Source organism: Osmerus eperlanus, chromosome 7 (assembly GCF_963692335.1).
Source record: "Osmerus eperlanus chromosome 7, fOsmEpe2.1, whole genome shotgun sequence".
Classification (NCBI taxonomy): Eukaryota; Metazoa; Chordata; class Actinopteri; order Osmeriformes; family Osmeridae; genus Osmerus; species Osmerus eperlanus.
Genome location: NC_085024.1, coordinates 1,497,413 through 1,512,412, shown reverse-complemented (window position 1 = coordinate 1,512,412; position 15,000 = coordinate 1,497,413). Strand labels below are relative to the sequence as shown.

At 54.7% G+C, this 15,000-nt stretch overlaps 2 protein-coding genes across 2 annotated transcripts in view; one reads left to right on the top strand and one right to left on the bottom strand.

Moving 5' to 3' along the window:
• The window catches only part of LOC134023774 (basic proline-rich protein-like), a gene marked incomplete at both ends in the record, with an annotated part of 63,081 nt that overhangs the window by 20,349 nt on the left and 27,732 nt on the right, over positions 1-15,000 (top strand).
• The window catches only part of fam110d (family with sequence similarity 110 member D), a 19,777-nt gene continuing 7,006 nt past the window's right edge, over positions 2,230-15,000 (bottom strand). Inside the window, exon 2 of the mRNA XM_062466437.1 lies at positions 2,230-4,684. Within this exon, the coding sequence (XP_062322421.1) occupies positions 2,620-3,930 (1,311 nt within the window). The 5' untranslated portion in view covers positions 3,931-4,684 and the 3' untranslated portion in view covers positions 2,230-2,619. The remainder of the gene's footprint in view (positions 4,685-15,000) is intronic.

Here is a 15,000-nt window from a genome sequence, read left to right as displayed (position 1 = left end):
AGAATCTATAACCACTAACAGGAACCACCCTCAGAATCTATAACCACTAACAGGAAACACTACACTAATGTATAACTAGCACAATAAGTCAAAAACATGTTATGAATCTATAACCAGCACTAACAGAAACACTGTATGAATCTATAACCAGCACTAACAGCTGTGACGTGGCTGTGAATCTGACAGAAACGAACCCAAACCTGACCAGATGTTAGAACCCACCCATGCACACTAGCAGGCACACACACATCCATACTCACATACACTCTTACACACACACACACTCACTCTTACACACACACACACACACACTCTAAAACAGGAGGGCTATTGTTCCACCAGAAGGACAGAAAAGAAGGAAAAAGGAAAGAGAGACAAAGATAAAACAGACAAGGAGGGGTTTCTGACCCCCAGACATAACACACCCTCTGTTGTCTGTAAACATCACGACTCCTCTCTTGTCCTGTCCTCTTCTCTCCTCTCCTCCTCTCTTGTCCTGTCCTCTTCTCTCCTCTCCTCCTCTCTTGTCCTGTCCTCTTCTCTTCTCTCCTCCTCTCTTGTCCTGTCCTGTCCTTTTCTCCTCTGTTCTCCTCCCCTCCCCTCCCCTGGCTTAGTACAGCTTCTGTGGTCTCCAGATTACCTCGGCACTGCTTTCTTTTTCCATGAAGTGAGCAAACTAGATGTGAATGTTCTCACATGCAGCCTGGAGGCAGCTGCAGGGCTTTGGGGTGTTCATCAAGCCCTGCTCACGAGAGGAAAGGAACGACAGCACAATGTTTCCAACAAATTACTTTATTGGCTTATTCTGTGTACATCACACAAATTTCTCTGGAATAAAAACTAAACCTGTCATTTATCTCAAATCAAACTGAGCTTGTCGTGGGAGCATGAGATGTAAACGCACCAGAGACGACCTGACGGCGTCTGGTCTCATAAAATATCATTCTTAGCACAAACATACTTACATATATTAAACTTCGTCGATAAGTATGTCAATGTACAAAATCAGTAAATTTTAAGTACACTTCCAATTGTGTAGAAAAATATCAACATAAATGAGAGCTTATTACATTTTCATTTACACATTTAAATTATTTTTAAGTGTGGTCTCCTTCTGCTTGGGGGTGATGTCGCCCGGTTACTGCTGGTTCCCTGCCAGCTACATGACCGGACTGAGCAGGGCTGAGGGTGATTGGTGGCAGGAACATCATGTGACCCCAGTCTAATAACATCATGTGACCCCAGTCTGATAACATCATGTGACCCCAGTCTAACACTCCCCTCCTCACCCGCTAACCTGTAAATACCAGCCAGGACCCCTGCTCATCTCATAGGCGTCCAGCCAGATGCCTGACATTCTCCAGGAGATCAATGAAGACAAACCTGACAGAAGGGTCCTGGTGGAGGAGATGGGGGGGGGGGGGTGATCTTGGTCCCTAACTCAGAGGTCATATATGCAGTACAACACATATTTATTCATCTCAAGGCTTAAATGCCCCCATCAAATCTCACATGACACGTTTTTAAACAAAAAGTCCAGTTTTGTCCTTGAGGTAATACTCATATATTATTATATCTGTAGCACACACAGACACCATCAGGAAGAGCAGAGGCAGGAGGGACAGAGGCAGGAGGGAACAGAGGCAGGAGGGGACAGAGTCAGGAGGGGACAGAGTCAAGAGGGACAGAGGCAGGAGGGACAGAGGCAGGAGGGAACAGAGACAGGAGGGACAGAGGCAGGAGGGAACAGAGGCAGAAGGGAACAGAGGCAGGAGGGACAGAGGCAGGAGGGACAGAGGCAGGAGGGACAGAGGCAGGAGGGACAGAGGCAGGACTGGAACAGAGGCAGGAAGGACAGAGGCAGGAGGGGACAGAGGCAGGAGGGACAGAGGCAGGAGGGATAGAGGCAGGAGGGACAGAGTCAGGGGTGTTCTCCGCTGACTGAAGAACTGTGGAGACCTGGGTCAGTAGCATGGTAACTTTCTCTGGGAGAGGAGGAGGAGGAGGAGGAGAGGAAGTGAAGTAGAGCCAGTCTTCTCTGTCCTTGTATGCCCTGTAAACAGTCATAGCCCTCCCTCCCTCCAGTTCAGTGCATTAACATCCCCAGAGGGGGTCTCTCATGTTTGTTCCTGCTTCTGCGTTTAGACACAAACTAAAGTAGGACAGTCAGTGATGAGGTACTCACGGTCCACTTCCCCCTCCCCCCCTCCCTTCTCCCTCCCACCCTCCCCCCATCCATCTTGTCCACCGCAGACAGCTCAGCAGCCAAACACACCAAACACGTGTTTACGAGGACGGAGTTGTGTGTGTGCGTGCAAACACACACGTGGATGTGCCAGCGAGGGGGCGGGTGTCAATCCAGGGCAGCCATTAGCTCCGGATCAGGTTATCAACAGTGAAGGACACAGTCGTTTCCATGACAGCCACACTCGCACTGTAAGTCGCTGGTCAGTAGTGTTGATAGGGATCAGCTGCTCAGAGCAAGGAGCAGTCCTCACGAGGAAGGGGAGGGGGGTTACAGTACTACAGCACAGTGTTAGGAACGCATCTCTTGTGGGCACCTGGGGGGGCGGGGCTAGGGAGGGTGGTGGGGGGAGGAAGGGAGGCTCAAGGGAGGGGCTAGACAGTGGACTCCTTCGGCCCCTGGTGCGCTGCGTTCTTGCAGCCGTACAGCCACTTGATGACGCGGGCATTCCTCTCGATGATGGACACGCCCACCGCCACCTTCTCCGCAACCTCCTCCTGGAACAGCCCCTCCCCCGAGTGGCGGGAAAACTCGCTGGGCTCCGAGCCCCCGGCCCCACCCACGCTCCTGAGGACCAATGAGAGCGTGTCCACGGAGCTGGGCCCAGACAGAAACTTGCTGGGTCCGAGCCGCTCCACCATATCCTGGTCCAGGCCGCAGAAGTCGAAGAACAGGTCCTGCTCGGACAGCGAGCTGCACAGGTCTGCCTGGAGGAGCCGCAGTTCCCCCGCCCGCCTGCGGGGCGGCACCAGAGGGGCCCTCCTCCAGGGATCCGCCTCGTCCTCCGGGTCGCTGGAGTCGTTCCCGTTCCTGTGCGCGTGGTCCGGGGGGGGCAGGGGGGGAGGGCGCTCAGGCTCCGCCTTACTGGCCCTCCTGCTGCCTCGCCCCCCCTCCTGTGCCTCCCTCTCATTGGTCCAGGACATGCGTGAATCGCCATCTCGAGATGGAGTCTTCTCCTCGCTGATCAGGCCTCCCTCGCCCCTGCCCCCCTGCCCTCCCTCGCCCCTGCCCCTCACGGATCCCTGGAACAACCTGCGGACAAAGCTGTAACCTTTGACCTCCAGGTTGCTGTTGCCCAGCGATGGTGGCGTTGCACCTGGGCTCTTGCACTCCTTCTTCTGCCTGTAGATGAGCAGCGAGTCGGGCCGCAACGTACGCTTGCCCACGCTCCTCCTCAGCACAGGGGCGCTGTGGGGGGCCACCAGGGGGGGGCGGAGGCCAGGGGGGCCCAGCCGGCTGTGGGGGGCCACCAGGGGGGGGCGGAGGCCAGGGGGGCCCAGCCGGCTGCCGTTGCTCCAGTTGTGAGCCGCGACGTCCAGCGACTCCCCAAGGTTCTCCTTCCTGGAGTCGTCGTTGTAGTTCTTGTCGTTGTAGTTCTCGTCGCGGGAGGCGAGGGGGGAGGAGGTGGAGGTGTTGGATGCGCGGCGAGGGGGGAGGCGGGGGGTGAGAGTGAGGGGCCGGTGGGGAAGAGGGGGAGGGGTGGAGCAGGGCGCCAGAGCGGGCTCCTGCCTGCTGTTGATGACGTGCTGGCTCTTCACGTACTTGGCCTTGTCGGCCTCCAGTCGCTCCACGGCGCTGCAGGAGCGAGGGGAGGTGCCCGGATCCATCTGCCGCCGCAGGTAGTCGGGGCCCTTGTTGAGGAGCCGCAGGGGCGAGGGAGAGCTGACAGGGGTGAGTGGCTTCATGGTGCTCCCTCACGCTCGCTAGGCTAGCACATCAATACTCGGCCCCTTCAATGGCCGACCGCCACCACAGCCCCAAAATGGCCGCCGAGGTCAACAGCAGACCCGAAATGGTGGCCACTGTTGCAGTCCCAGCCCGGCCCAGGTGAGAGCTCTCCAGGAAGCTGTCGGCTGTGTAACTAGAGCCTGGCAGCTCCCATTCGCCCTCCGCTTCACTTCCCCCCGAGCACAAACAGAGAGCTAGCAATTCCAGAGACCACAGAGGCTAAGTTGGTCGTGGAGCTGGCTAAAGTTAGCTCCTGCAGTCTCTTTGTTGGGCAATGTTGGAGCCCAGACAAGCTGATATCTCTCTCTCTCTATATCCAGTATAGAGTCAGGACTCAGCTGGCAGGCTAGGGAAGTCCTGTCTCACTGGGCAACAGCACTCCCAAATGAGACAGTCCTCAACCCACAACTCTGAAATAGCAGAGCTCACTTTGAATGGGTTACTTTTTTCCCTCCCTCTCTTTCTCTCTCTCTCTCTGGCTCTCTCAACCTCTCTTCCGCCCTCCTTCCCGTCTAACTGAAGGGCGCCTTGGGAAATGAGATATAATAGCCTCAAATATTTGCTCAACGAGGGCGGTCGCAGGCTGGCTGGTCCGGCATTGTTCGTCAGCGGTCGTGGTTGAGGTGGCCGGGAGGGGGGGGGGGGGTTAGGGTGGGCGTTTGGAAAGCCGACAGACGAACGATCTCCTCACTTTACCTGCCCTCAAACGACCTGGAAGGAGAGGAGGGAGAGAGGAGGGAGGGAGGGAGGGAGGGAGGGAGGGAGGGAGGGAGGAGAGAGAGAGAGAGGGAGGGAGGGAGGGAGGGAGGGAGGGAGGGAGAAGGAGAGGAGGGAGAGAGGGAGGGAGGGAGGGAGAGAGAGAGGGAGAAGGAGAGGAGGGAGAGAGGGAGGGAGAGTGGGAGAGAGAAGGAGAGGAGGGAGGGAGGGAGGGAGAGAGAGAGGGAGAAGGAGAGGAGGGAGGGAGGGAGGGAGGGAGGGAGGGAGGGAGGGAGGGAGGGAGGGAGGGAGGGAGAGAGAGAGAGAGAGGGAGGGAGGGAGGGAGGGAGGGAGGGAGAAGGAGAGGAGGGAGAGAGGGAGGGAGAGAGGGAGTGAGAGAGAAGGAGAGGAGGGAGAGAAACACAGCAGTAAGTATAACTCAGTTCTACTCAGAATTTGACTGCAGATTAAGAAGTTGCAGGTTCAAATCCCCCCTGTCCATCGCTTTGGGTAAAAGCGTAATAAACAAGCTTGACATAAAAACATTAAAAAGTAATAAACATTAAACAAGCCCTGAACAGGTCCTGAACAGGTCTTATACACACAGTATTGTCCTGCACAGGTCTTATACACACAGTATTGCCCTGCACAGGTCTTATACACACAGTATTGCCCTGCACAGGTCTTATACACACAGTATTGCCCTGCACAGGTCTTATACACACAGTATTGCCCTGAACGTGAACTGCATAATCAGTGAGTGGTAAATAAAGTTTGGGAGTAACTCCTGCATTAGAAGCAGCTGCTCTGAATACAACCGTCCATATTCACTAATATACATAAATATTCACCAATATACATCCATATTCACCAATATACATCCATATTCACCGATATACATCCATATTCACCGATATACATCCATATTCACCGATATACATCCATATTCACCGATATACATCCATATTCACCAATATACATCCATATTCACCAATATACATCCATATTCACCAATATACATCCATATTCACCGATATACATCCATATTCACCGATATACATCCATATTCACCGATATACATCCATATTCACCAATATACATCCATATTCACCGATATACATCCATATTCACCAATATACATCCATATTCACCGATATACATCCATATTCATCCATCCCACTGCAGCTTCAGCTGAGGTAAACCAACAGTCCACCCACACCACGCCTGCCTGCCTGGCTGACTCTCTGTCTGCCTGTCTGACTCTCTGTCTGCCTGTCTGACTGTCTGCCTGCCTGCCTGCCTGCCTGCCTGCCTGTCTGTCTGTCTGTCTGCCTGTCTGATTCTCTTTCTGCCTGTCTGATTCTCTGTCTGCCTGCCTGCCTGTCTGACTCTCTATCTGCCTGTCTGACTCTCTGTCTGCCTGACTGTCTGTCTGACACTCAGTTACACGCTTGTTACCCAAATTAACGACCCTAATCAACCCGAACCCGAACGAGCCCCAATGAAGGATGAATGACACAGTAGACACCATGTAGCGCTGGCCTTGTGAAACTGATCCCTCACTTCCAGTAATGACATGCTACATAGAGAGTAGACCCTGTTATTCTTAGACTTTCTCAGTTCTCTGTGGGAGCTGGGTGTGTGTGTAGGAGGGTAAAGAGTGTGTGTGTGTAGGGGGGGTTGGGTGGGGGGGTAGAGGGAGTGTGTGTGTGTGTAGGAGGGTAGAGTGTGTGTGTAGGGGGTTGAGTGTGTGTAAGGGGGTAGGGGAAGGAGGAGTGTACATGTGTATGTGTGTAGGGGGGTAGAGAGTGTGTGTGTGTAAGGGGGGCGCACCTAAGAATCCCACACCCTTCACCTTCACCCTCTATCTCTCTCTCTCACACACGCACGCACCCACACATATACACACACAAAAGGCCCCCACTGTAAATCCACCAGAGACATGAAGGGGGGGTAGAACTACATGTACCATATGTCGGGAAAAGCTCAAACATTGTTTCTCAGAAGTTCCGGGAACAACCTCCTGAACAGGTGTGTGTGTGTGTGTGGAGGGAAGGAGGCTAGACTCAGAATATAAAGGGAGGAAAGAAAAAGGATCTGGAACTGATGGTCTCCAGAAATTACGAGACAACTCACTTCCTGTTTTCTGGCCTGCTGTATTCCTCCTGATGGGAGGGTTGGAAACCACATCATCAAGCGCAGTTAGCATGGCCCTCACCTCCAGGCACAGAGAAGCACCCAGATAGCATGGCCCTCACCTCCAGGCACAGAGAAGCACCCAGCTAGAATGGCTCTCACCTCCAGGCACAGAGAAGCACCCAGCTAGCATGGCCCTCACCTCCAGGCACAGAGAAGCACCCAGATAGCATGGCTCTCACCTCCAGGCACAGAGAAGCACCCAGCTAGCATGGCCCTCACCTCCAGACACAGAGAAGCACCCAGCTAGCATGGCCCTCACCTCCAGACACAGAGAATCAGCCAGCTAGCATGGCTATCACCTCCAGACACAGAGAAGCACCCAGCTAGCATGGCCCTCACCTCCAGACACAGAGAATCAGCCAGCTAGCATGGCTATCACCTCCAGACACAGAGAATCAGCCAGCTAGCATGGCCCTCACCTCCAGGCACAGAGAATCAGCCAGCTAGCATGGCTATCACCTCCAGACACAGAGAAGCACCCAGCTAGCATGGCCCTCACCTCCAGACACAGAGAATCAGCCAGCTAGCATGGCCCTCACCTCCAGACACAGAGAAGCACCCAGCTAGCATGGCCCTCACCTCCAGGCACAGAGAAGCACCCAGCTAGCATGGAGACCAGGGAGATGACAGAGGACCAGGGAGGGGACAGAGGACCAGGGAGGGGACAGAGGACCAGGGAGGGGACAGAGGACCAGGGAGGGGACGGAGGACCAGGGAGGGGACAGAGGACCAGGGAGGGGACGGAGGACCAGGGAGGGGACGGAGGACCAGGGAGGGGACAGAGGACCAGGGAGGGGACAGAGGACCAACCACAGAACCAAGCCACCATGGCACATAGTCAGATCGTCTCTGGACGAGTTCGCCAGATGTAACGTAAACAAGCGGGAGCGACCAGCTGGACGTAAACCAGCTGTCCCTGTCCTGGAGGTCTCCTCTGGCTGTCCTGTCCCTGTCCTGGAGGTCTCCTCTGGCTGTCCTGTCCCTGTCCTGGAGGTCTCCTCTGGCTGTCCTGTCCCTGTCCTGGAGGTCTCCTCTGGCTGTCCTGTCCCTGTCCTGGAGGCAGGGGCGTGTCCAGGGAGTGGCCAGGGGTGGCACTGGCCACCACTGAAAAGTGATTGGCCACCACTGGTGCCACCCCTACCATGCGATCGGCTATTTGCTGACAGTCTTGTACATATGCATGAATACTGGCCAAGTTATTCTAAATACATTAGAATAAATCATAATTTGCAATAGGGAAATCCCATATGCGGGATGCTCAATTTAGATTAAGGATTTGACCATTTACTAACAACTACACACAGGAGGAAAATGTTAATACAAAAATGCTTAGTTTATTGACATATAACATGCAGTGTTTCATTACCTACAACAAAAAGGGTAGATAAAAAAAAAGTGAACTTGAGTCTCGATACGTGGTTGATGGCCACCCTGCTCTGAGGCTGTGCCCCTGCCTGGCCACCCTGCTCTGAGGCTGTGCCCCTGCCTGGCCACCCTGCTCTGGGGCTGTGCCCCTGCCTGGCCACCCTGCTCAAAATGTTCTAGACACGCGCCTGCTGGGTTGGGCTGCTTCTGTCTCCCTCTGGCTGGTTATTACCTCTCCCTTCCTTCCTTCCTTCCTTCCTCTCTCTTGTTTTTTTCTGTCTCACTCATTTCCGTTTCTTTCTTTCTCCTCTCTGTCTCCTTCTCCCCTCTCACTCTCCTCTCTCCTTCTCCTCTCTCCTTCTCCTTTCTCTCTCCCTTCTCACTCTCCTCTCTCCTCACTTTCCTCTCTCCTTCTCACTCTCCTTATCCTTCTCTCTCTCTCTATCTATCTCTCTCTCCCTCCCCCTCTCCCTCTGTGGCTGCCTATGGATGAGCTGGGAGAGGGGTTGAGGGAAGGAGGAGGGGTGTGAGAGAGGGGGTGGGGGGAGGGATCGGGAGGGGTGTGTGAGAGAGGGGGTGGGGGGAGGGAAGGGGAGGGGGGGAGTGAGAGAGGGGGTGGGGGGAGGGAAGGGGAGGGGGGGTTAACCAGTTGGCCCAAGAGGAAGCAGATGTTCTCTGTCATCCTGCATCAGGATCTCTAAATCCAGACCCTGATAGAGAGGCTGGCCTCTACAGCCCTCAGAGAGGCTGGCCCTCTACTGCTGAGTGGGGTTGGGTGCTTGAGGCTAAGTGGTTTAATTCTGCTGTTTATCAATAGCACTCTGGGCTGCGAGTGTGTGACCCGTATGGTAACCATGACAGCAAGGTTGTTCCCAGTCAGACCAGGGAGAAGAGGGTTTCATGTCGCTCTGGACAAACAAGTCTGGCAAAGGCAACTCATGTACTTGTAACACAACTGGGAAGCGATTTCTGACGTTTCATCTGGTGCATGATGAGGGAGAACACCTGGAACATCTCTGGGCTTGACTTCACAGCGCTCAAGACTTAATGTTCACAGCAGCCAGACAGGCTCCTTCTGAGAAGAGGAAGAGGAGCTTAGATATGAATTCAGACAAACACAAGATAAGAAAGTTTGTATGTTTTCCAGGGTGGATTAGCTTTGAAGCACTGAAGAATGAGTTATCCCTCTTGACCTGTCTAATCAGCCCCAAATTGATGAGGGTCGTCTGCTTTGAAATGCCACACAGATTTACAAATGTGTGTGTGTGTGGGGGGGGGCTATTTTACAAGGACAGATACACACATTCTCTGGGGGATGATGGCTGGAGGAGGATGCAATAGGTCTACATACAGACTTGTATGTCTATTTACAGACTTGTAGGTATATATACAGACTTGTAGGTCTACATACAGCCTTGTAGCTTGTAGGTCTATATACAGGCTTGTAGGTCTATTTACTGCCTTGTAGGTCTATATACAGGCGTATAGGTCTACATAAAGACTTGTAGATCTACATACAGACTTGTAGGTCTATTTACAGACTTGTAGGTCTATATACAGGCGTATAGGTCTACATAAAGACTTGTAGATCTACATACAGACTTGTAGGTCTATTTACAGACTTGTAGGTATATATACAGACTTGCTTTCGCCCTGAGCTCACTGATAAAGGCTGGCACGTCCATCTGTTTAACTGACTGACTCACTGTTTACCCAAGGTTCATCAGATACACGTTTTAAAGTGCAGTAAAGCCAGCACATGTTCCATATACAGGCTCCTCTGCAGAGTCTGGAAAACAAACACACACACACACCTATCAGAATCTGGAGAGAAACATACAGCCCTCTCTTACAGAATCTGAAGAGAAACACACATGCACACACCTTTTCCAGAGGAACATTCTCGGATGACTCCAGCAGAGTTCCTCTTTAAATATCATGATGACATCACACCGTCGGCCTGTCAACAGAGGCACGGTCTACAAGCAAAGCGCAGCCTTGACCTCTGACCCCCGAAGCAGCTGAAACCTAAACCTGCCAGCCTCGCTGGGTTACTGTGGCGATCCAGCCCATAATACCCTGTGTCCCCGGCTCTCCTGGAGTGTCGAGACGTGGTTCTGTCTGTCTGCCTGTCTGTCTGTCAGTCTGTCTGTCTACCTGTCTGCCTGTCTGCTTGTCTGACTGTCTGTCTGTCTGTCTGTCTGTCTGACTGTCTGTCTGCCTGTCAGTCAGTCTGTCTGACTGATGGCTGAGCTCAGGAAGACTGAGGTCACACATCCTGGTCTGTGTGTGTGTGAATAGGTGTGGGGGTATATATATATATGTGTGTGTGTAACCGGTGTGTGTGTGTGTGTGTGTATGTATATATATACATGTGTGTGTGAGTGTGCATGTGTGACTGGTGTGTCTCCAGGGAGCTCGGAGCCACATGTTTCACCTCGCTGGCAGGTTTCCTCTGCGGAGCACCTGCTGGTCTTTGTCAGGGCTCCAGAACATTCCTGAAGCTCTTCGTCCCACCTCACGCTCCGTGAGCACAAGCAGGACTTCACACACCTCCACACACCTCCACACATTTCCACACACCTCCACACATCTCCACACATCTCCACACACCTCCACACACCTCCACACATCTCCACACATCTCCACACATCTCCACACACCTCCACACATCTCCACACACCTCCACACACCTCCACACACCTCCACATACCTCCACACATCTTCACACACCTCCACACACCTCCACACATCTCCACACACCTCCACACATCTCCACACACCTCCACGCACCTCCACGCATCTCCACACACCTCCACACATCTCCACACACCTCCACACACCTCCACACACCTCCACACATCTCCACACACCTCCACACATCTTCACACATCTCCACACACCTCCACACACCTCCACACACCTCCACACATCTCCACACACCTCCACACATCTTCACACATCTCCACACACCTCCACACATCTTCACACACCTCCACACATCTTCACACATCTCCACACACCTCCACACACCTCCACACATCTCCACACATCTAGACACACCTCCACACATCTCCACACATCTCCACACACCTCCACACACCTCCACACACCTCCACACATCTCCACACATCTTCACACATCTTCACACATCTAGACACACCTCCACACATCTTCACACATCTCCACACATCTCCACACACCTCCACACATCTTCACACATATCCACACACCTCCACACATTTCCACACATCTCCACACACCTCCACACATCTCCACACACCTCCACCCATCTTCACACATCTCCACACATCTTCACACATCTCCACACATCTCCACACACCTCCACACATCTTCACACATCTAGACACACCTCCACACATCTCCACACATCTTCACACATCTCCACACATCTCCACACACCTCCACACATCTCCACACACCTCCACACACCTCCACACATCTCCACACATCTTCACACATCTCCACACACCTCCACACATCTTCACACATCTCCACACACCTCCACACATCTTCACACATCTCCACACACCTCCACACATTTCCACACATCTCCACACACCTCCACACATCTCCACACACCTCCACCCATCTTCACACATCTCCACACATCTCCACACATCTTCACACATCTCCACACACCTCCACACATCTCCACACACCTCCACACATCTTCACACATCTAGACACACCTCCACACATCTCCACACATCTCCACACATCTCCACACACCTCCAGCCACCTCCACACACCTCCACACATACCCACACATCTCCACACAACTCCACACACCTCCACACATACCCACACGTCTTCACACATCTCCACACATCTCCACATATCTCCACACATCTCCACACACCTCCACACATCTACACACATCTCCACACTTCTCCACATATCTCCAGACATCTCCACACAGACACACTGAAGGACCATGTTCACCCAACCTGCCCAGGTCTACAGAAGTAGTCTGTCTGCAGTACAACCTTCATAACAAGATGGCACATTGCAGACCAGGAGAATCTAATGCTTCTCACACGCATGCGTACCAGGGCCTGGTTACCAGGGTAACCAGCATGTGTACCAGGGTTAACAGAGTAACCAGCATGTGTACCAGGGTTGACATGGTAACCAGCATGTGTCCCAGGGTTGACAGAGTAACCAGCATGTGTACCAGGGTTGACAGAGTAACCAGAATGTGTACCAGGGTTAACATGGTAACCAGCATGTGTACCAGGGTTACCAGGGTAACCAGCATGTGTACCAGGGCCTGGTTACCAGGGTAACCAGCATGTGTACCCGGGTTACCAGGGTAACCAGCATGTGTACCAGGGCCTGGTTACCAGGGTAACCATCATGTGTACCAGGGTTACCAGGGTAACCAGCATGTGTACCAGGGCCTGGTTACCAGGGTAACCAGCATGTGTACCAGGGTTAAGAGTCCTCTGCCCCCCACAGGAAGCCCCCCCACCTGCTGTTCCTCTGCCCCCCACAGGAAGCCCCCCCCCTGCTGTTCCTCTGCCCCCCACAGGAAGCCCCCCCCTGCTGTTCCTCTGCCCCCCACAGGAGGCCCCCCCCCTGCTGTTCCTCTGCCCCCCACAGGAAGCCCCCCCCCTGCTGTTCCTCTGCCCCCCACAGGAAGCCCCCCCCCCTGCTGTTCCTCTGCCCCCCACAGGAAGACCCCCCCCCCTGCTGTTCCTCTGCCCCCCACAGGAAGCCACACCCCTCACCTCACACACCCCCCCTACACACCCCTCACCTCACACACCCCCTACACACCCCTCATCTCACACACCCCCCCTACACACCCCGCACCTCCCCCCCCTACACACCCCTCACCTCACCCCCCCCTACACACCCCGCACCTCACACCCCCCTTACACACCCCTCACCTCACACACCCCCTACACACCCCTCACCTCACACACCCCCCCTACACACCCCTCACCTCACACACCCCCTACACACCCCTCACCTCACACACCCCCCCTACACACCCCACACCTCCCCCCCCCCTACACACCCCTCACCTCACCCCCCCCTACACACCCCGCACCTCCCCCCCCTACACACCCCTCACCTCACACACCCCCTACACACCCCTCACCTCACACACCCCCCCTACACACCCCGCACCTCACACCCCCCCTACACACCCCTCACCTCACACACCCCCTACACACCCCTCACCTCACACACCCCCCCTACACACCCCGCACCTCACACACCCCCTACACACCCCTCACCTCACACACCCCCCCTACACACCCCTCACCTCACCCCCCCCTACACACCCCTCACCTCACACCCCCCCTACACACCCCTCACCTCACACACCCCCTACACACCCCGCACCTCTCCCCCCCACACACCCCGCACCTCCCCCCCCCTACACACCCCTCACCTCACACACCCCCTACACACCCCTCACCTCACACACACCCCCTACACACCCCTCACCTCACACACCCCCCCTACACACCCCTCACCTCACCCCCCCCTACACACCCCTCACCTCACACACACCCCCTACACACCCCTCACCTCACCCCCCCCTACACACCCCTTACCTCACACACCCCCCCTACACACCCCTTACCTCACACACCCCCCCTACACACCCCTCACCTCACCCCCCCTACACACCCCTCACCTCACACCCCCCCTACACACCCCTCACCTCACACACCCCCCCTACACACCCCTCACCCCCCCCTACACACCACTCACCTCACACCCCCCCTACACACCCCTCACCTCACACACCCCATATACACACACCCCTCACCTCACACACCCCACATACACACCCCTCACCTCACACACCCACATACACACACCCCTCACCTCACACACCCCCCCTACACACCCCACATACACACACCCCCCCTACACACCCCACATACACACACCCCTCACCTCACACACACCCCCTACACACCCCACATACACACACCCCTCACCTCACACACACCCCCTACACCCACATACACACACCCACATACACACACCCCCCCTACACACCCCACATACACACACCCCTCACCTCACACACCCCCCCTACACAACCCACATACACCCACCCACATACACACACCCCCCCTACACACCCCACATACACACACCCCTCACCTCACACACCCCTCACCTCACACACCCCCCCTACACACCCCACATACACACACCCACATACACACACCCCCCCTACACACCCCACATACACACACCCCTCACCTCACACACCCCACATACACACCCCACATACACACACCCCTCACCTCACACACCCCTCACCTCACACACCCCCCCTACACACCCCACATACACACACCCACATACACACACCCCCCCTACACACCCCACATACACACACCCCTCACCTCACACACCCCACATACACACCCCCCCCCTACACACCCCACATACACACACCCCTCACCTCACACACCCCACATACACACACCCCTCACCTCACACGACCCCCAGCTCACACACCCCACACCATAACATCTTTTAAAGGGATCTAAATAATTTAGTACTTGAGAGGAGCTCAGCATGAGGACCAGTCCAGGGAGATGCCTCCACACTGCTGGCCCAGGACAGGGTCTGCTCTGCTGGGACAGACCTCAGTAGCCTCCCCCTCCTCTGGACCTGCCAGCTCTCTGCTCTCAATACAGACTAGTCCATCCACCTCTCCACAAACACATTCCTGTTCCACTATCTGCCACCCTCGACACATCTCC